At 43.1% G+C, this 20,034-nt stretch overlaps 1 protein-coding gene across 1 annotated transcript in view; it reads right to left on the bottom strand.

Moving 5' to 3' along the window:
• The window catches only part of TGM2 (transglutaminase 2), a 44,990-nt gene extending 30,245 nt beyond the window's left edge, over nucleotides 1-14,745 (bottom strand). The window contains exons 1-3 of the mRNA XM_069063591.1: nucleotides 14,730-14,745; nucleotides 4,175-4,417; nucleotides 2,123-2,241 (exon numbers count right to left, since the gene is read on the bottom strand). Of these exons, the coding sequence (XP_068919692.1) occupies nucleotides 2,123-2,241; nucleotides 4,175-4,417; nucleotides 14,730-14,745 (378 nt within the window). The remainder of the gene's footprint in view (nucleotides 1-2,122; nucleotides 2,242-4,174; nucleotides 4,418-14,729) is intronic.
• Between the last annotated feature and the right edge of the window lie 5,289 nt (nucleotides 14,746-20,034).

The raw sequence follows: 20,034 nt of genomic DNA, 5'->3' as shown, positions 1-20,034 counted from the left end.
TAGCACTCAGTTTTATGAGCTCTCTCTGCCTTCTTGTAGAAGTGGCTCGCTTGTTTACAGCCTTTGACTGCCCAGATCCCAAGGGATCTTGAGGCCCAGAGGGGTTAAATAACTCATATAAGGTCACACAGCCTTCACTAAGACACATGATTTCTGCAATTCCTTAAAAGCCCTGTTCCTTCGCTCCTTTTAGCACCACATAAGGGAGAATGTATTTCAGCTGGTGACTGGAGTCAGGAGGTTTGGTTTAGAGTCCTGGCTCTCCTTTCTCTCTCTTTGTAACCTTAGGAGACTCCTCCCCTCTCTGGGTCTTGTATTCCTCATCTTCAAAACAGAGATTAAAAATATGAGCTTTGCTGACTTCTCAGGGACACAGGATGAGATGCGATTTTTACCTGTGAAAGGACAAAATCTGTGTAGGAACATAGGTCCTTCGATAAGTACAGGGAGGATGGCTGGAGCTAATATCAGGGGACCTGGGTTTGGGTATTAGCTCTGCCACTTCCTGGATGATAGGCCTCAGACAAACCACTTCTCTTTAAGTCTCATTTTACTACTCCATAATGATATTAATACTTTGGCACTACCTACTAATTTCTCAGGCTTGTGAGGAAAGCACTTTGCCAGCTGTGAGCTATTATTAAAAGGTTGGCCAGCCTCTGACTGTAGAGAAGCGGGGAACCAAGGGATGGGTTTTCTGAGTCTTGCCTGATACTTTTAGGAATCAGGATTAGTCACAGGCATTGTTGTGAGCCACCCCTACCCCAATCCACTCTGCCTCTGAAAAGGCTTTAAAAAAATATCCAGGTTAAAACCAAGCAAATGTCCAATGGTCTTCTAATAGGTTCATCCACTCACTTGCTAACTGTGTTTAGCGCCATTCTGGGGGAGATGTGGATGTTTTCCATACAAGCCTATCCCTACTACTAGGGGAACAACTCATAGCTGGGCACTCCTGAGTGTCCCTGGGCAGCTCACTTTGCCTTTCCAGGTCTCAGTTTCCTCATCTGAAAAGTGGGGATTCACAACTTCCTTTCCTGTGTATTGAATTCCAGCATTATAAACCTGGGGGACCTCAGAGATCATCTAGTCCAGCCTAGAATTTCATTCATTTACCATTTATTAACTACTGACTGTGTATAAAGTCCTTTACTAAAGACCTCTTGGCTTGGCAATGGCCCTCAGCTCTCAAAGACTTTGCTAGCAGGACACAAACCTTGATAGGACTTACTATGGTAAAAAGGCTTTCTGTATGGACTTAATTATGTACTCTGTGCCTAACACCTGAAAGCCAGTCTAGCAAAGTGTGGCAAGGTTCATGCCCAGAAGGCTAATTACCAGTGAATGAGAATTTGGGGAAGTGGCAACCCATTAAAATGTTTCTGAAAGGATGGAGGAGTTGTGAGGGGATAGCCACATTGATGAAATCATAGATGTTTGAATGGTGTCTTGGAAAGAGCCCTAGAGGCAGTAGGCCTGGTTTCAAATCCTGCCTTTAACATTTATAAGCTGTTTGATTTGGGGCAAGTCTCTTGTGGTTTTTTGCCCCCCAAAAGCCTACTCTTTGGGGTGAGAGGCTTTCTGAATCTCAGTTTTCTTACAGGTGAAATGGGGATTACAATATTTTTGCCACCTACTGTAGAGAGTTGTTCATGGGGAGAGCAATTGAGAGGACTAAAAGTACCACAGAAACGTGAGATTTTATGGAAATATCTGGCAGGCACAGGTCTCCCTTTTCACCCTTCTTTTCTCTACTTTTTCCTATTCTTCCTGGGTCAAGACCTACTTCCTCTACAATGCATTCTGACTGTTTCAACCTACACTGGCCTTCCCCTGGCCCCATGTTCTATTGCCTTCAGGATTGAGGATACACAGCTTGGAACTCAACCATCTTTAGGTCATCTCATGTATGTGAGTTTGCTTTCCCCAGTTAGACTGAAGGCTTCCAGGGGGCAGGGTTCAAGCCTCAGCCATCTTTGCTTCCTCCATAACATAGTGGATTGAGGACTGAGCACCATTTTGGTTTTTGATGGTGACTTCATGGATTGAAGTACCCAATGGGCAGCATCTGTTTCCTGGAAACTGGGGGTGGGGGGACAGGGCAGGGCAGGGAGAAACCCACCTGTCCAAAGTTCCATGGGGTCTTGTAAACATATGAAGAGGACCCCTGAAAGATGACACCCTGCTGATTCAGGACATATTCCTTCCGATAGTCATCTCTCTCCATGTAGACTGTATCCGCTGAAGAGGAAAACAAAGAGTTACTCTTGGCCTAAGAGTTGCCTGATTTAACTCTGACTCTTGTACTGTGTCTGACATTGGTCATGGTGGCTGGTCACTGCTGAATCAGAAAAGTGGACTTAATAATAATAATAATCCCACAGTCTTGGAGTCAGGAAGTTCTGCCTTCTGTCAGATCCTGGCTTCGTGACCTTGGGCAAGTCACTGACCCTCTTAGCGCTCCTTACATCTGTATTTATAGATAAGGTGTGTAGGGGAGTTCCTTAGACACAGTGAAATCAGGTTTGGGAAAACAAATAAACAAAAAATCCATACAGATATAACACAAGAAAGCTGAAGGCAATTTAGAAGGAGGTAGTGTGGGACAGTAAAAATTGTACTGGACCTGAATTCTAATCTTAGCCCTGTCATTTAAAAGCTGTGTTATTCTGAGCAGTTGAATTAACTGCTCTGTTAATTAAGGCCTCAGTTTCTTCCTCTGTAAAATAGGAACAATCATACTTATTTCATAGGGCTGTTGAGAGGAAAGCATTTCCCTTTCCCCTGACTCAGGAAGACAAGAATGTCCTGTGGCGCTTGAGAATAGTTAGACTTATCCAGGGAGGAGGAAAAAGCCAGGTGCTCTGGGATCCGATGAGAAGGGGACCAAAGGTCTGATACTAGCTGTATGACCCTGGGAAAGTCACTTTAGTTCTTTAGTCTTCATTTGTAAAATGAAGGGGTTGGACAATCACTGAGGTTTCTTTTTGCTCTAATATTCTATGATTTCTAAGCATGGAGTAGTGTGGTTACAATCTACTTCCCGTGGGCTACAAGGTCTAGTGGAGGCACCTTAGTAGCACAATAGATAGAGCTCTGACCTAGTCAGGAAAATCTGAGTCAAATCCAGCCTCAAATACATATTAGAATGTATGACCTTGGGCAAGTCATTTAACCTTTGCCTCAGTTTCCTCAATTATAAAATGGGGATAATAGTGCTTACCTTCCACAGTTGTTGTGAGGCTGAAATGAGATATTTAAGTGTTTAGCATTGGCCTGGCTCAGAGTAGATTCTCTTTCTCTCTCTCTCTTCATATATATATATATATATATATATATATTTATATATATATATCTATATATATATACACTAACTATTATTTATGTTATTGTTTTTACCATGGTATCCTCCTACTGACACCAGCATGGGTACAATGTTTAAGATCATCTGTGGGACTTGGGGATACAGCAAAGGAAGAATGGAAATGTGCAATGGAAGAGTGCTGTTTTCAGAGTTTGAATCAAGGTTTTAGGATTTAACTTTTGACTCCACATCTCCCCTATTGAGAAGATGAGAACCCTGGCCTAGGAGTCAACATATCTGGGTCCCAGCTCTGAAAGTCAGTGACTGACTTTTTCCCTTCTCTGGACTTCAATTTCCCAATCTATAAAATGTTAATAATAACCCTTATATCTATTCATCTCCTGGGGCTTTGTGTGTGGAACCCATGAAAAAACAGATGAGAAAGTGCTTAGGGACAAATAAAGCACTGAATTCTCAGTAGGCATCTATTATTAGTAATATATGACTATGGAACCTGTCAACAGATCTTAAGCAGGCCTCTCCCCACCCCTCCCCCAAACCTGAGGTACAGAGAGAAGTACCTTTGCCTGAGCAGTCCCTATGTGGACCAAGTCCCATCCTAAGAAGCATGCTGGTGTTTTGGAAAAAGTATTGGATTTGGAGTTAGGATACCTGGGTTTGAATCCTAGCTCTATCCCTTAAAATTTATATGAACAAGTGAGTTCCTTCATCTATAAAATGGGGACACAATAACAAGATTTGCATTACCTAGCTCATCATGTTATTGTGAGCAAAGTGCTTTGTAATCCTGAAAGCACTACAGAAATGGAGAAGTTATTTTTCTACTAGTGCTATTATTGTCATTCTTACCTTGGCACCAGGGATTGAAGAGGAGTATAAAGCCGGTGATGGAGAAAGTATGACTATGGGATCCTGTGACAGCCTCCATGGAGAGCTTGTAGAGGCCAATGGGAGCATGGGGTGGGGAGGAGATTGTCAGGCGCAGCTTATTGTGTTCTTGGCTGATCACAGAGGCTGACCAGGTCCCCTCATGGATACAGTCAGAGAGGGGGAATTTGGCCTTGGTTCCTGTAGCTTCACTGGGAGAGGGTCCTGCAAAGCAAAAAGCCTCTGGTGAGTTACTGCTCCCTGAATATCCTTACTCCTCCATCTTCCACAATCCCCTGAGTCAAGGCTATGTGGCCACCAGCTAGGGGTATCACTTTAGCTGTTCTTCTCGGGGGACCAAGGATAACTGTGGCCTGATATGAGGCCCTGCATGGAATGGTGGAAAAGGCTCATAGGAGCTAGAGAATAGAATAGATAATAGAAGAATAAAGAAGACAGAACCAAGAGACTAATATACACAATGACCACGCTAATGTGAAGGAAATGAACACTAAAGACATCATCAGAATTCAGATCAAGGTGATGAATAATCTTAATTCCAGATGACTGAGGATAAAACCTACTTCCCTCCTTTCAACAGAGATGTAGTGGGCTATGGATACAGAATACTACATATGCTGTCAGACATGGCAGATGGTACATTTGTTTTGCTTAGCTGCTTCTCTTGGTTATAAGGGAGAACTCCATTGGGAAGTGAGTTTCTGAATTCCCAGTTAAGATGCTTGTCTGAACCTTTTCAGAGGAGCTCCACTCTCATACATTTATTCCAGCAAAGGCCTAAAAAGAGCTCCAGACTTATCTGGTCATGATCCAATGTCTAGTACAAAGGATTACTCAGAGTCTGAGGGTTCAAATAATCAATCCTTTTGGTAAAAAGATATTTAAGAATCCTCAAGTCAAAATAGTTTCCAACGTTCTTATAAAGGAATTTACTAAAAGTTAAAAACCACAAGCAAGAATGGAAAAACCAATTAGTTAACAAAGTTCTTGGGGGCTCGAGAGTTCTCTGCTGGTGCCTATGAGCTGACTATAGACTTCCTGTCTGAAAGACACTCTTTCTGGGGTCCCAGATCAACCCACCAGGGGCAAAGTTCATTCAAACTGACCCAGAGCTACCTCCTAACTCTTTGCTCACAATTCCTGATGGTGTTGTAGGAGACTGTAGGGGTTACCTCAAGTCAGCTCTGGCCCACAACAAGATGGAATAAATGATTAAGAAGGGCAAAGTCATAAAGAGGAAGTGACAGTTATATTTAAAAAAAAACTACAATATTCTTTTTTTCCCCCAGTAAGAGCCCTGTACTATCAGGAGATTGGAGGTCCAGGTCTAACTATTCCACTAACTGGCTATGTGATCCTGGGAAAATCACTCCCCTTCTCTGGGCCTCAGTTTTCCTATCTGTAAAATGAGAGGATTTGATAAGTGGCTAAAGTTCTTCCTTCTGATCTCTGACAGTTCACGGAGTAGTGAGGATTAAATAAAATAATGATTGCGAGGCATTTAGCACAGTGCCTGGCACATGGTCAGGGCTATATAAATTTCAGCTATTATTATTATCATCATTATTAATGGAAATGTCACTGGTTATGGAGTCAGAAGGTCCAGGCTCAAGTCCTGGCTCTGACAATTACAAGCTGGTAGACAGGAACAAGTCACTTTGCTGGAGTTCCAGCTTCCTCGTCTTTAACACAAGTGTCCTAATGTCTTCTACATTAACTGAAAGAAAGAAAGTATGATGAGATGGATAGAGGGTTAGCCTTGGGAGTCAGGAAGACCTGGATTCCTGTTTTCCTGCCTCTGACACTAACTAGCTGTGTGACCTTGGAAAAGTCACCCTCAGTGCTCCAAGAAACTCTTCAAGACAAACTTAGAAAACTTTCTAAACAAGTGGTGAATCTGTATCACAGGAGAAAATGCCAACACCAGGAAATTCCCCCATGTTGATGAAATTACAGACCCAGACCACCTTCACCTCAAGAAAGATTTCCTTCATAGGACTCAAGTGAGATAATATAGAGATGGATGAATATGGATATAGATTAGATATAGACTGTTGTTTTTGTTGTTATTGAATCACGTCAGTCATGTCTGATTCTTTGTGATCCCATTTGGGGTTTTCTTGGCAAAGATACTGGAGTAGTTTACCATTTCCTTCTCCAGCTCATTTTTCAGATGAAGAAACTGAGGCAAATGGGGTGAAGTGAACTTCCCAAGGTCACACAGCTAGTGAGTGTCTGGGGTCAGATTCGAACTCATGAAGATTAGTTTTCCTGACTCAAGGCTTCCACTCTATCCATATATATGTATGTATGTATCTATCTATCTATCTATATCTATGTATCTATATATATATCTATGATGCATACACATAATAGATATATGTATATATAAAAGATATAAATAGATACAGGTTAGATATAGATATAAATAGTTATAAATATATGGATTAGACATAGACATAGATATAGATAGTGCTATATAAATATCAGATGTTATTACTGCTCCTGGCTGTTCCATGAACAAGACACTCCATCTCTTGGCTCTAGGCATTCTCTCTGGCTGTCCCCAATTCCTGGAATGCTCTCCCTCCTCCGCTCTGGCTATTGACCTTCCCACCTTCCTTTAAGCTCAAACTAAACTCCCGCCTTCTACAGGAACCTTTCCCCAACCTCTCTCAATTCCAGTACCTTCACTCTGTTGGTTATTTCCCATTTATCCTGTACATAGCTAGTTTTGTATTTGTTTGCATGTTTTTTCCCTTCTTTAATTGTGAGCTCTTTGAGGTCGAGACTGTCTTTTGCTTCTTTGTATCCCCAGTGCTTAGCTTGGTGCCTGGTACATAGTAGGTGCTTAATAAGTATTGATTATTACCTACTGCACAGGGTTGTTGTGAGGAAATCGCTTTTTTTTGGTAAACTTTAAAGCAGCAGTTTTTTTTTAAAAAAGCAATCGGGGTTAAGTAACTTGCTCAAGGTAACACGGCCAGTTATTTCTAGGTGTGGTGCTAAGTATCTGAGCCCGGATTTGATCCCCAGGTCATCCGGACACTGGAGCCAGTGCTCTTACTCGCTGTGCTACCTGGCTGCCCCAAAGTAGCAGTTTTTAAACCATGGTCAAGGTTGTCATGGGGATCTGAGACCCTTTCAGGGAGTCTGTGAGGTCAAAACTATTTTCATAATAATTCTAAGACGTATTAAATTTCTAATGTGATAAATATCAGTAGCTATAACCACGTAAACAAAAACTCTTCAGAGGTTCCTCAATTACTTTTAAGTGTAATATAATATTAAAAACTAATGTTTATATAGTGCTTACTATATGCCAGGTACTAGACTAAGTGGTATTATTGTGGGACAGTTGTTTAGGTTGTACAGGGCCTGGAGTCAGGAAGACTCATCTTCCTGATTTCAGTACAGCCTCAGACACTGACTGTGTGACCCCAGGCAAGTCACTTCATCCTGTTTGCCTCAGTTTCCTCATCTGTAAAATGAGCAGGAGAAGGAAATGGCAAACCATTCCAGTATCTTTGCCAAGAAAACCCCAAATGTCATGCAGAGTTGGACATGATTGTGCTAAGTGCTTTACAATTATTTTCTCCTTTGATCCTTACAACAACTCTATGAGGTAGGTGCTATTATGATTCCCATTTTACAGATGAGGAAACTGAGGCAGACAGCAGTTAAGGTCAGCCTAGGGTCACACAGCTAGTAAGTGTCTGAGATCATATTTGAACTCAAGTCTTCCTGGCTCTGGACCCAGTGGTCTATACCTTGTGCCACCTAGCTGAGTATAAAAGTTTCAGAATTTTGCCTTAAAGCATTACACAATGGGGAGTTATAATTATGATAACTCTGGATTGTCTGAACAAAGTGTGGTCCTTACCCCCTTTTTGTCGATCTAACTTTTGGACAAGTAGACTTCCTGTGCTCTGGGATCCCTCTTATCTTTTTTTGTTCTAGGCCCCTGTTTGTCTTGAATCCTGCAGTATGAGTGCCACCCCCACACATCCTTGCTTTGTTTCTCTCAGACCTCACAAATGGCTCCTTTCCAAGCCTCACTACTGGTCATGGCCCTGACTACATGGAAAAGGGAGAGGCCGAACCTTCTCCATCCCCACTCAGCTTAACTGAGATTGCCCTCCAGGTGACTCTGATTTTCCATAATAAATCTGTCCTTTGCCTTCCTGCCCATCTTCCAAAGGAGTGCTTCCTACTCTTTCTTCTCATGCCCTTTTTCAACCTTTTTTGCCTTCTCTTCCCTTTCCCTCTCTCCTCCCCACTTCCCATACCCACCCTTATGACTTCAAGTTTGTCCCTTGCCAGGTGGAGGGCTCCTCCCCTCACCCACTATGCTCCCTCCTCCTCCCTCTCCCCTTCCAGCCAAATCCAGGAAAGGCCCTGCACTCAGCCATTCACTTTTACTCTGCAGATGAATTTGACTTCAGTTAATATGAATTCACATTTCCTATGAAGCTTTGGGGTTTGCAAATACTTGCCATACCTACCTTAGAGGGTATCTGGGAAGACCAAGTGAGATAATGGCTGTAAAGTTCTACGTAAACCTCAAAGCTTTACATAAATGCCAGTTACTATTATTATTTTGTAGTGAAGGCGTCAGGAGATATGAAGATGAAGGTGCTGCTTCTCTTACTGATAACAGCATTTAAAACCAGGGGCTTTTAGAAGCCCGCGAAACCTTCAGCACCCCAAGGGGAAACCGCTGGACACCAGAGCTGGAAGGGAGCTTAGAACATAGGACAGAGGCTGTCAGGGTAAGAAGGGACCTCTGACACTGCCTAGTCCGGAGGGCTCTTAAACTTTTTGGTCTCAGGGCCCCTTTTCACCTCTAAAAATGAATGAAGACCCCAAAAGGGTGTGCTTCTTACAGAGAGCCAATCCTTAGATATTTAGTGTGATCATTTACACTTCAGAAATCGATTGTTTTGTTGACTGTCTAGACTTAAGCAAGCATTAATCATGCAGATTAAACTTAAATGTGTATGTATATACCCCCCACCCCCCACCCTGGAGAGCCTGATTGTTAAATATTCACCAGCACACTCCAGTATTCCTTGAGGCTCCCTAGGAGTGTGATAGAAGGCTCAGGGAATGATGTCATGATCAGACTAGAGGCCTGGTAACTATGGGATGATGATGATGGTGATGATAACTGGCATTTATATAGTGCTTGAAGACTAGCAAAAAGTCTTACCTCCATTATCTTATTTAAAACTCCCAACACCCCTGGGACCCTCCCCAAAGATCATTTGTTTATATGGGTTATATTTGCAGATATTTACTTCATTAGAAATGAAATCTTTGTATTGTTATGAAAATGTCTTGAGGTCTCCCCAGGGAGAGCCCTACTTTGAGAACCATTGATCTAGTCCAATCTCCTTATTTAATTGAAGAGACTCATGTCCAGAGATGGAAAGTGCCTTCCCTAAGTGAGTTAGAGTCAGTCAGTCGAAAAGCATTTAATGATGCTTTAATGATTAGCCACTAGGCTAATCACTGGAGATATAAAAAGAGACAAAAGACTGCCCCTATTCTCCAGGACCTGACGATGTAGTGAAGTTGACAACATGCAAACAGCCATTTACTAACAACTATATACAGAGGGAAGACACTAGAATTAAGGGGAAATTGGGAAAGACTCCTATAGAAGGTTAGATTTTAGCTGGGACTTGAGGGAAGCCAGGAGGTCAAGATGAGGGTGGAAAGCATTCTAAGCCAGAGAAAACAGATGGAACTGAGAGATGGAGTATCTTGTTTGAGGAGTAGCAAGGAACCCAGTGATCCTGGATCCAAGATTACCTGGATGGTGTAAGGTAGAAGAAGACTAGAAAGGTGCTTCATGGAGGGGTGGTGGGAAGGGTCCTAGGTTATGAAACACTTTGGACACCAAGCAGTGGGTTTTGTACTTGGTTGTGGAATTGATCCTGGAGCCGCTGAAGGTTACTGACTAAGGGGTTGATGTAGTCAGATCAGGAAGATCCCTTTGGCAGATGAATCAAGGATGGACTAGAGTGGGTGGAGGGTAATGGCGAGAGAATGAGGAGTGGGGGATATATGATTTCTAGACTGTAGACCTATGTGACTGGGAAGCTGGTGGTGGCCTCCACAGTAATAAGGAAATTTGGAAGGACATAGGGTTTAAGGGGAAGATAATGAGTTCAGTGTTGGATGTGGTGAGTTTAAGATGTCTACCAGATATCCAATTGGGAATGTCTAAAAGGCTGTTGTAGATGTGAGACTGGAGGTCAAGCAGAAAACTTAGGGCTGGATAAGTAGATCTGAAAGTGATCGGCATAGAGATGAAATTGAATCCATGGGAGCTGAGGAGATCTCCAAGTGAAATGGGATAGAGAGAGAAGATGGCCCAGGACAGATGCCTAGTCAGAGGCAGAGTTCAATATCTGAGAACTGTGTATTCAGACCTGGAAAGGACATGGGAAAATGATGAAGGGCAGACTTCGTCTTTGAGATGTTTTTGACCCAAAGCCAGTGACCTTGGAAGATGCCCATGTGCTATTGATTGTACCAGAAGTATAGAGTCCTGCTAGAGTAGATGCTTATTGATTAGGGAACAGTCAAACAAATTGTAGCAAATAAATGAAATGGAATATTTCTTCAGTTTAAAAATGATGATTATGAGGAGTAGAGAGAGCATGGGGAAACTTGACAGTGAACAATTTTGCTGTGGGACAGAGAGCAGAGTGTGTCACCATAGCTTGGGGCCCTTCATTTTTGGGGTGGTTCATTTTTATCCCACTCTATACCTGTACACTCAGCACTTTGAAAAGATAATTCAGAACTGTTCCTCCTAAGATTAAAGAAAGGGTAAGGTGGAGTTTTCCTGTTTTTACTCCTAAGAGTTTCTTACTTTACTTTTCTGAGCCTCAGTATCCTCTTCTATAAAATGGGCATAAAACTACCTACACTACCAATCTCACAGAGTTGTGAGAAAAATGATTTTGAAATCTTAATGAAGATGCAAGTGGGATATTTTTAGAGCTGGAAGGGGCCCTTTAAAGATCACCTAGGGCTAAGCCAAACCTCTCATTCTACAGATTAGGAAACTGAGTGCCAGAGAGAAGAAGGGATTTGCCTTAGGTCATAGGAAATTATTTGAGGAGCTGGAATAGGTTTACTCCTGGTCCCATGGGTCCCTGTTGTGCCATATCTTATATGTATATTTCTCATGAATGGGATTCCGGTCTCCTGTACTGGATCTAAATGGGGTCAGCCCTGGGGAGAATTGTGAAAGAGGAAAGGTATGGCTTGGTGACTGTCTAAGTGTACATTTAAAGGCCTTTCTATAAAGCTCTTGCCGGCTACTTCCTCTCAGGCCCCTGGCATCCAGACAAGACACAGAGAAAGCCTGCATCACTCCTGTTAGTTCATGTTTATTTTTGGTATGGGGCCACCTGGGTGGGGCTAGGGAGAGTAGGCACAGGGTTCCCAGTGTGGCAAAGTTCCTTTAAATGAAAAGTATTCATCATTTTATCTGGGGGAGCCTTCCTTAGGAAGGAAAATTGGGCTTTGGAAGGGTTTAAAATGAATAAATAAAAATGAGCTTCACTTTAGCCCAGTGATTAAGCCTTCTCTTTATTGTTTCTGCCTATTCTTGTCCCTTGTCTCTGATTCAGACCTTCTCTACTTCCTTGGGCACTTGGGCAAGGACTGTATGTTGGTGTCAGAGGACATCCCTATCAGGATACTAGTTGATGACCTCTGGAGAGTGATGTGAGGGATAGCAGTAAGGCCCATGAACCATCTTTGGCTGTATACTACTCAAAATGCCACCTTAATGGGGACATCATGGCAGAGGAAAGAGAGCTCTTTTCAGAGTGACGGTGAATTGAGGTTCCAGGCTAGCTGTATCACAAACATTTTCATTTTATTTATTATCTTGAGTTTTTATATTGTCTTTATTTCTAAATATAGTTCTCTGCTCCCTCCTGTCCCCAGAGGGGCCAGCCTGAATCTGACAATATAGGTTTTATTCCATGCCCATAATTCCTCTTTTCTACAAATTCCCCCTTTTATCCTTTTTTTTTCATGTCTCAGTCATCACAAAGTTCTATAATTGTCACCAGGCTGTGTGATATTCAGGATCTAAGAAATAAATCCTCAGAGATAGAAATAGGAAAAATCCACTTTGCCCTCTCTTTAATCTTAGGATGAATAGTTCTGAATTCTTCCCTTTTCAAAGAGCTGAGTGTAGAGGGGTGGTGTGGGATGAAAATGAACCACCCACAGAGAGGTCCCAAGCTATGTTGACATACTCTGTTCTATGTCCCAGGAAAGGAGTGTAGGTTCAGTTCTAAAACACCCTTGGTGGAGTGTGAGTAGGCAGGGTGGGGGCAAGTGTTGGCTTCTGTCCTAGACCAACAACATCAGAGGGTGGTGGGAAGGAGGAGAGCCCATCCAAGAGACAGGGAGAAACTATTTGTGTCTGAAACCTAGTTCAATTCTATTAGACTGAGGAGGCCTTGTCACCAACTCAGGCTGACTTCACTCCTTCCCATGCCTCGCCCTACCCAGTCAGTCCCACTGTCTAACTTAGCTCTATTTGTCAGTGTGTATGTTTCTGTTGTGTGAAATCTTAGAATGTTAAGAGCTGGGAAGGCCCTCAGAGTCTAGTCTGACCCTACATCTTACAGAGGAAGGAATGGAGGACCACAGAGAAGAAATTACTTGCCCCAGGTCAGATAGCAGTACAGCTGAATCTAGAGTCCAAACCTAGGAGCCTCAAATAAATGTTTAATTGAATTGAGTGCCATACTTTAATTTATGCCTCTCCTTTAGCATGGCCTAGAAAAACAGCTGACTGGGATCTAGTCTGCACTGCCCAGTCAACATCCAGAAAAGTTGACATAGATGTGAGGGCATGTGCACTATCCAGAGCAGTGCCTTGGAAAGAGACCAACCATCAGGACACTTGTGTTCTAGTCCCTAGCTCAATTGGCAACCCACTACATGACCTTGGATAAGTCATTTCCCTTCCTCTGACCCTCAGTTTTCTTAAATGCACAATGAATGGATTGAATGAGATAGTCTAAAGTTAATTCTAGCTTTAAGTCCCATGATACACCTATGATATCCTGTGATGTCACCTCCTAGGGTGTCCGTTTCCTTGTCTGTAAAATGGAGAATAGAATCTCTGCCCTGCCTCCCTCACAAGAGTTTTGTGATGACCACATGTGATCAAAGTTGGGTAAGTACTTTAAAAAAAATCACTGTGTACAACAAAGTCAAGATCTCTTCCCCCATCTGGACCTCAGTTGTCATGTCTCTAAAACAAGAGGGTTGGGCATCTGCAAAATGCAAGGGGATCATTTCCAAGGATCCTTCCAATTCTAATACTCAATAATCTAAAGTCCCTCCTAGCTCTAAAACTCCATGTTCTAAAGTACTTCTGTCTCAAGAAGCCTATATCCTAACGTCCTTTTCCAGCTCTGGCATTCTATGTTCTAAGTTCATTTGCATCTCCAACAGTCTAAGTTCTAAGGCAGAGGTGGTGAACCTGTGACCTCAAGGCCACATATGGCCCTCTAGGTCCTCCAGTGTGGCCTGGAAGTTTTACAGAACAAATCCTTTTTTGGAGGGAATTTGTTATGTGAAGTTTGGATTCAGTCAGAGGGCTGCACTTGAGGACCTAGAGGGTCACATGTGGCCTTGAGGTCACAGGTTCCCCACCCCTTTTAAGCTCTCTCCTAGCTCTGACATTTTATATTCTGTTTCTCATAGTCTCACCTATACCTGGACATTTATAGACATTTAGCCTCTATGGAACTCTGTAAACCCATTTCCCTCTATCTGCTTTAGAGAACTGGGCTCCTTTTTGCTCACATGAAGCAATATAGCATGACCATTTGCTTTGTGTAGCCCTAGGTAAAGAAATGGTTAAAGGCATAGAATTTTGGACAAGAAGGACGTTTATCTTTTCAGAAACCCCAGCACACTTTCATAACCACATAGAAAACCACCTTTCTTCTCTTATCATGGCCTTATCTGTGTACCTTTGTCCAGAGGCAGATGGTGGCATGTACCTTGCCCTTCTTTAGCTGTTGGGTGGCAGGGTAGCAAGGGGCCTCACAGACTCTAGAAGCTGCCCAGCAGAGAGGAACTTTGCTCTAATCATCAACATGAGAAAAGGGAAGTGAGAGATCATTTGAAAAATGGGTCAGTGAGGGTGAGAGAGGTTAAAAGGGCTTGATTGGGATGAGAACTGAGAGACCTGGGACATCTGAGTGAACTCAGAGTTAGCTTTCTGTCTTTGTTAAGTCACTGGGAGCAAAATTCATAGACCTGGCCAAGGGAACATACACAGAATACTTCTCTCTTCCTGTATTCAAAATTCACAAAGGCAGATCTAAGTTGGAAGGAGCCCCAGAGGGCATTTAGTTCAACTCTTATCTGAACAAGAATTTCTGCTATAATGATCTTAATAAATGGCCAGTTATCTAACCACCATAGTAAAAACCTTTGGTGATAGGGAGCTCATTACCTTCCGAAATAGCCATTTCACTTTTTGAAAGTTCTAATTATTAGAATATTTTTCCTTATATTAACCCCAAATCAATATCTTTGAAACTTCCATTTGTTGCTCCTACACCCGCCCTCTTGAGTCAGGTATGAAAAGCTCTTCAAATATATTAAGACAACAAACATATTCTTGTTAAATCTGCTTTCTAGGCTAAACATCCCCAGTTCCTTAAGTGAAAGACTATATGCCACAGCGTCCCATTTCTACTAAGTGCATCTATGCTGATTTTCCTTCTCAGGATACACTCCAGTTTGCCAATGTCCTCAGATTGATTGTCTCTTGAAGATATTGGTAGAGGGGAGATTTTTTGGTTAGACCCAAATAACCAATGAGTCTAGCAATACTGACCTTGGGACAACATGGGTGCTCTGTGAGCCTTCTGGTGTGTGTGTGTGTGTGTGTGTGTAGCTACAATATTTTCAGAATGTTCTTCTCATTACTTGTCCCCAACCTCTTGAAGAGGAGGGTGGCACCTGACATCATAAGACTGCTTCAGGTTTGAATTGTTGGGATTGGGAGGAAAGGAGACAACTCAGAACTGAGAAAAAGAAGATTGCATCAAGGCATGGGATCTGGGAAGATGAAAGAGAAGTAGGAAAGTTGATAGGATAAGAAGCTTCTGTTTTTGTTTGTTTTTTTTGAGAGGTTGGGTGAATCTCTAGGGCTAAGATCAGCCATGGCTAAGCTGGCTTATCAGGGTCTAAGGTGAGAGGAAAGGAACAAGTCTTCACCATGGGTCTCTCTCCACAGTTTACTACAATCTTTGGGATGTACTGGGAAAGAAGAAGAAAGGGATGGAAAAGGAGAGTTTGAGAACAAGGAAGGGAAAGGGGCAGAATGGTGGCTTCAGTTCGAGGGAGTGCTAGTCCTGGCCCTCTGCCCCAGATCACTGATTTTAAGGAACTGCATCACCTCTGTTCAGGGTGAGGTAGCATCTCCAGGCCAGCTGGGTTTGGCTGGGGCTGATCCCAGGAAGCCAATGCCTTATACAATGTTTTTTGGTTTTAATGGATGCTAGGCCACTCAGCAGAGTTCTAGGATTTAGACCTCATTGTTCCCTGTCTAGGAAAGAATGTGGGAATTTGGTAAAAAGTCAGGAGACCTCTGTCACTAACTCACTGGGGGTCTTTGACAATTCTTATAGCCTCATCTGTAAAACACCTGGCCTATGTCCTTCACAAGATTGTTGTCAGGACAAGATGGGAGAAAGGACCATATGAAAGCCCTCTGAAAAAAAATCCATTACTCTTCTGCTCAAAAACTTCAGTGGCTTCATATTGCCTATAAGGTAAAATACAAACTCCTAAGCCTAACATTAAAGACACTTCACAGTCTAACTCTACAAACTTTCCAGTCTTATTTCACATTATTCCACTTCACACACTATATTCATGGCCCACCCAATGGACCTCCATCCTCTGTTCTCCATTTTTGTTCTGCCCTCTCTCATCTCTGGGCATCTGCATGGGTTGTCCCTGGGCCTTAAATGTACTCCACTCCACATCTGTACCTGGTGAGGCCCTGGCTATGAACTACCTTCTCTAATAATAATAATGAGAATGAGTCTATACATCATTCTACACATGTCATAACAATCCTGTGGGGTAGTCGCTATGGGAGTCAGAAGAAATGAGTTCAAATCCTACTTCAAACACTTACTAGCTGTGTGACCCTGGGCAAGTCATTTACTCTCAGCCTCAGTTTCCTCATTTGCCAAATTAGGATAATAATAGTGTTTTCTTCCTCTTCAGATTTTCCCAGGAGGCTTTGCCAGGACCTTTTCTTTGCCCCTTCACACTCAGCCTTAAGGACAGGGACAGGAACCAGACCTATTATTTCTCTGGTATAGAGAGCACCTGCATGAGGCAAATCCTTCTACCAATACAGGTCAGAACCTTCTCTGAAACTTCATTTTAGGGAATTGCTTAGACCAGGCCCTAGAGCACTGGGAGGTTAGCTTTATTTGCCCAGGCTTGCACAGTTGAAATGTATTAAAAGAAGGGCCTGTAACCTTAGGTGTCCTGTGTATCTAGCTCCCATACCATGTTGCTGCTTTATTTGGGGACACACCTACTCTCTCCTATTAAATTTTCAGTTTTTTGAGTATCGTTTTTCTCTATGTGTCTTTCTTTTAAACATAGGGCCCCACACTTACTAGGCACTTTTTTTTTAAAGCAATCAGGGTTAAGTAACTTGCTGAAGGTTACACAGCCAGGTGTTTCTGGGTAGGTGCTAAGTGTCTGAGCCCGGATTTGATCCCCAGGTTATCCCAACACTGGGGTCGGTGCTCTTACTCGCTGTGCTACCTGGCCACCCCTAGGCACTTTATAAATGCTGAACTGAAATGAAAAACTGAAAATTGATGTACCACATTGAAGGCATTGTTATTGTGAGAGAAAATTGGTTGGTTTCCCTTCCAGCATTCAGGTATTTCTATGGACTAAAGATACCTAGTATTTTACTAGAAACATGGGGTCCTATTTGTGGGGAGGTGAGGAAAGGGAAGTCATATCTTGTCTGATAACTTATTTAATTCAAATGCCCAGTCAGGCAAGCTCAGCCCTACATAATGGAAGTGAGTTGGGTCATCAGGATGACCCTCACTCCACTCCAGTCCAGTAGAAGCCGTGGACTTCCCCATATATTGATTAGATGGGGAAAAGGCCCTGTGGGGCTGTCCCTTTGCTGTCTCTCTCAGTGGTGGTTCCCTGGCCAGTATCAGCATTCTAAGCCTGGGAGCTGAGTTTGGCTTCTTTGACATGCTGAGAGGGCACAGGTCATATTAAGCAAATATGGACTGGGTCCAGGATCTCTGACACCTGGTGGAAATTGGAGGTGACTGGAATGCTGGATCAATACAGGCTGGGAGACTGGCACCATGGTATTTAGCTTTTCCTAGCTCAAGTCCTTGAGGACTTGAACAAATCCTCAACAAGCAGGGCAGAGAAAGACTTTGCCAGCCATGGCAAATGCCCTTCTGATGCCCCTTATATGCCTCCCTCTACCCCCCCCCCCAATCTCTCCAGAGTGAGGCCTATCCCAATCACTGTCTGTAACACCAGTGCGGGGAGGGACTTCCCTCTCTTACTTATCTCCCATTAGCAATCACTTTCCTTACAGTAGAGAAGGAAGGAGAGGTTTAAGCACTTGGGACTTGGAGAGGACATCCTTGCAAACATGTTGCACTTCTCAGGAGCTTGGACACCTTTTAAAGAGTCAATAACCATGATGGCAAGCAGACTGGAGGTCATGTCATGGAAGGATAGATTGAAGGGACTAGGGATGTTCAGCCTATAGAAAAGAAACTTAGGGGCAGGAACTAATGACTGCTGCCTCCTGAAGGAGCAGGATTTGACTTGTTTTCCTTGGTCACAGAGGTCAGAGCTAGGAGCAAGATGGGGAGGCATGTTTCTGCTAACTATGAGTGCTGCCCAGTGATGACAAGAGCTGCCTTTGGAGGTGGTGAATTGCCTGTCACTAGAGATTTTCAAAAGAAGGCTGGCTGACCATTTGTCAGGGATGTTGTGGGGGGATTCGTGATTCAGGTAGGAGCTGGCTTGGATGATTGTTGCTCTGAAGTGATTCTACATGGGATTGCACTTCTTCCTTCCTTCTCCTCAGTGTCTGACTGACGACTTTAACTACAGAAATCTTCTGGTCAGTTCTATAGAGGGAGAGGGTTTACCAGCCCATAGGCATTCTTAGGCCATCTTAAAGATTTCTTCTGAGCCCTCATTCTCTTCACTGCAGTAGGAGTGAAAGGTAGGTTAAGTGTTGTAGAAAACCTCATTTAGCTATTCCCTTGACTTGGCCTTCAAGGCTCATGATCTGGCCCCACCCTACTTTCTCTGACCTTTTTTCCCTGTTCCCCGAGTCAAACTCTCTGAGGTAGGTAATCCTTGATACCTCACTCCCCCAAACCCTAATCCCACACCCATCCCTAGCTTCATGCTGCTCCTCCAGCCTCAAAATACCTTCCTCTCTTCAACTATGTGAATGATAATCCTATGGGACCCTTGTCAAAGTGCACTTCCTCCAGGAAGCCTTCCATGACTATTCCAGCTTCTCCTTGTTTGAATCTCATAGCCTTGCTGCCTGTCTTTGGCACACAATTAAGTACTTAATTTTATACTCCTTCTAATGTGTCTTGTTTCCCCCCTCAGGCGCAAGATCTGTGTAGTATTTTTGTTTTCTTGTCAAGCTAGCTCAGAAATGGGTTCATATTTTAACTCAGATCAACATTGACTAATCAAGTACTTTGTGCAGGGCCATCCATGCACTCAGAGCTGGGATTCCATCCATGCACTCAGAACTGGGATCAAGGATGAAAAGCAACATAATTCCTACCCTTGAAGGGTTTGCCCTCTAGAAAGGGGCATGTTCTTCCCATCCTAACACTAAAATAAGTAAGTGTGAGTTAAAGTGGGTGAGGTGGAGACCCAGCCAATGTGCTCTTAAAAATTTTGGGAAGGACAGAAAGAAACAGGGAATGCTTTGTGTTCAAAGTAGTACCTAAGCTGGACCTTAAAGGGAGAGGATTTTGATAAGTGGAGATAAGGAGGGAATGCACTCCAGGCACAGGCATCCTGGTTAAATGTACATAGTAGAAGTGTAACAAAGACTGATTCCTAGGTCCAGTTAAGGATGCTGAGGCCCACTCTATCTTTGGCAGTGGGGACGGAGGGTGGAGAATGTGTGTGTGTGTGTGTGTGTGTGTGTGTGTGTGTGTATAGGATGTTCTCAAGCTGCTGGAATATGGCCTTTGGACATCTCTAGACAGAACCTTTTCTAGGATTAAATAGATTACAGTATTCATCAGCCTTATGCTTGGAGAGTTAAGGCTTTTATTTGAAGGATAGGAGGCTGGGCAGTACCTGAAGGAGTCAGCTGAGAGATACCTTTTCATGCTTAATGAGGGAGGTGAAGACCCCCAAGTTCCTTCTCTAAGAGCCAAGACCCCACTCAGTGATGTACTCCAGACCACATCACAATTGTCCTGGAAACCTCCTTTCCCTCTTATTGCTTCAAGATGAACAGCCAGCTAAATGTATACTAATAGACACTAGAACATAGAACAGAGACTAATAGAACTAGAAGAATGTGAGAGCGGCAAGGAACATCGGAACGCAGAATGTGATAACTGCAAGGAACATTGGAATGTAGGACTTCAGAGCTGAAAGGGACTTTAGGTTACGACTGGTCTAACCAATTCACTTGTTTTATTTTATTTTATTTTTTGCTTTTTGGAGGGCAATTGGGGTTAAGT

The sequence above is a fragment of the Petaurus breviceps genome, unplaced genomic scaffold (assembly GCF_028583685.1).
Source record: "Petaurus breviceps papuanus isolate PSGF00001 unplaced genomic scaffold, PetGlider_PUasm1.0 90591, whole genome shotgun sequence".
In the NCBI taxonomy this organism is placed as follows: Eukaryota; Metazoa; Chordata; class Mammalia; order Diprotodontia; family Petauridae; genus Petaurus; species Petaurus breviceps.
Note: the sequence above shows the minus strand (reverse complement) of the source record. Positions and strands in the feature narration are given on the sequence as shown.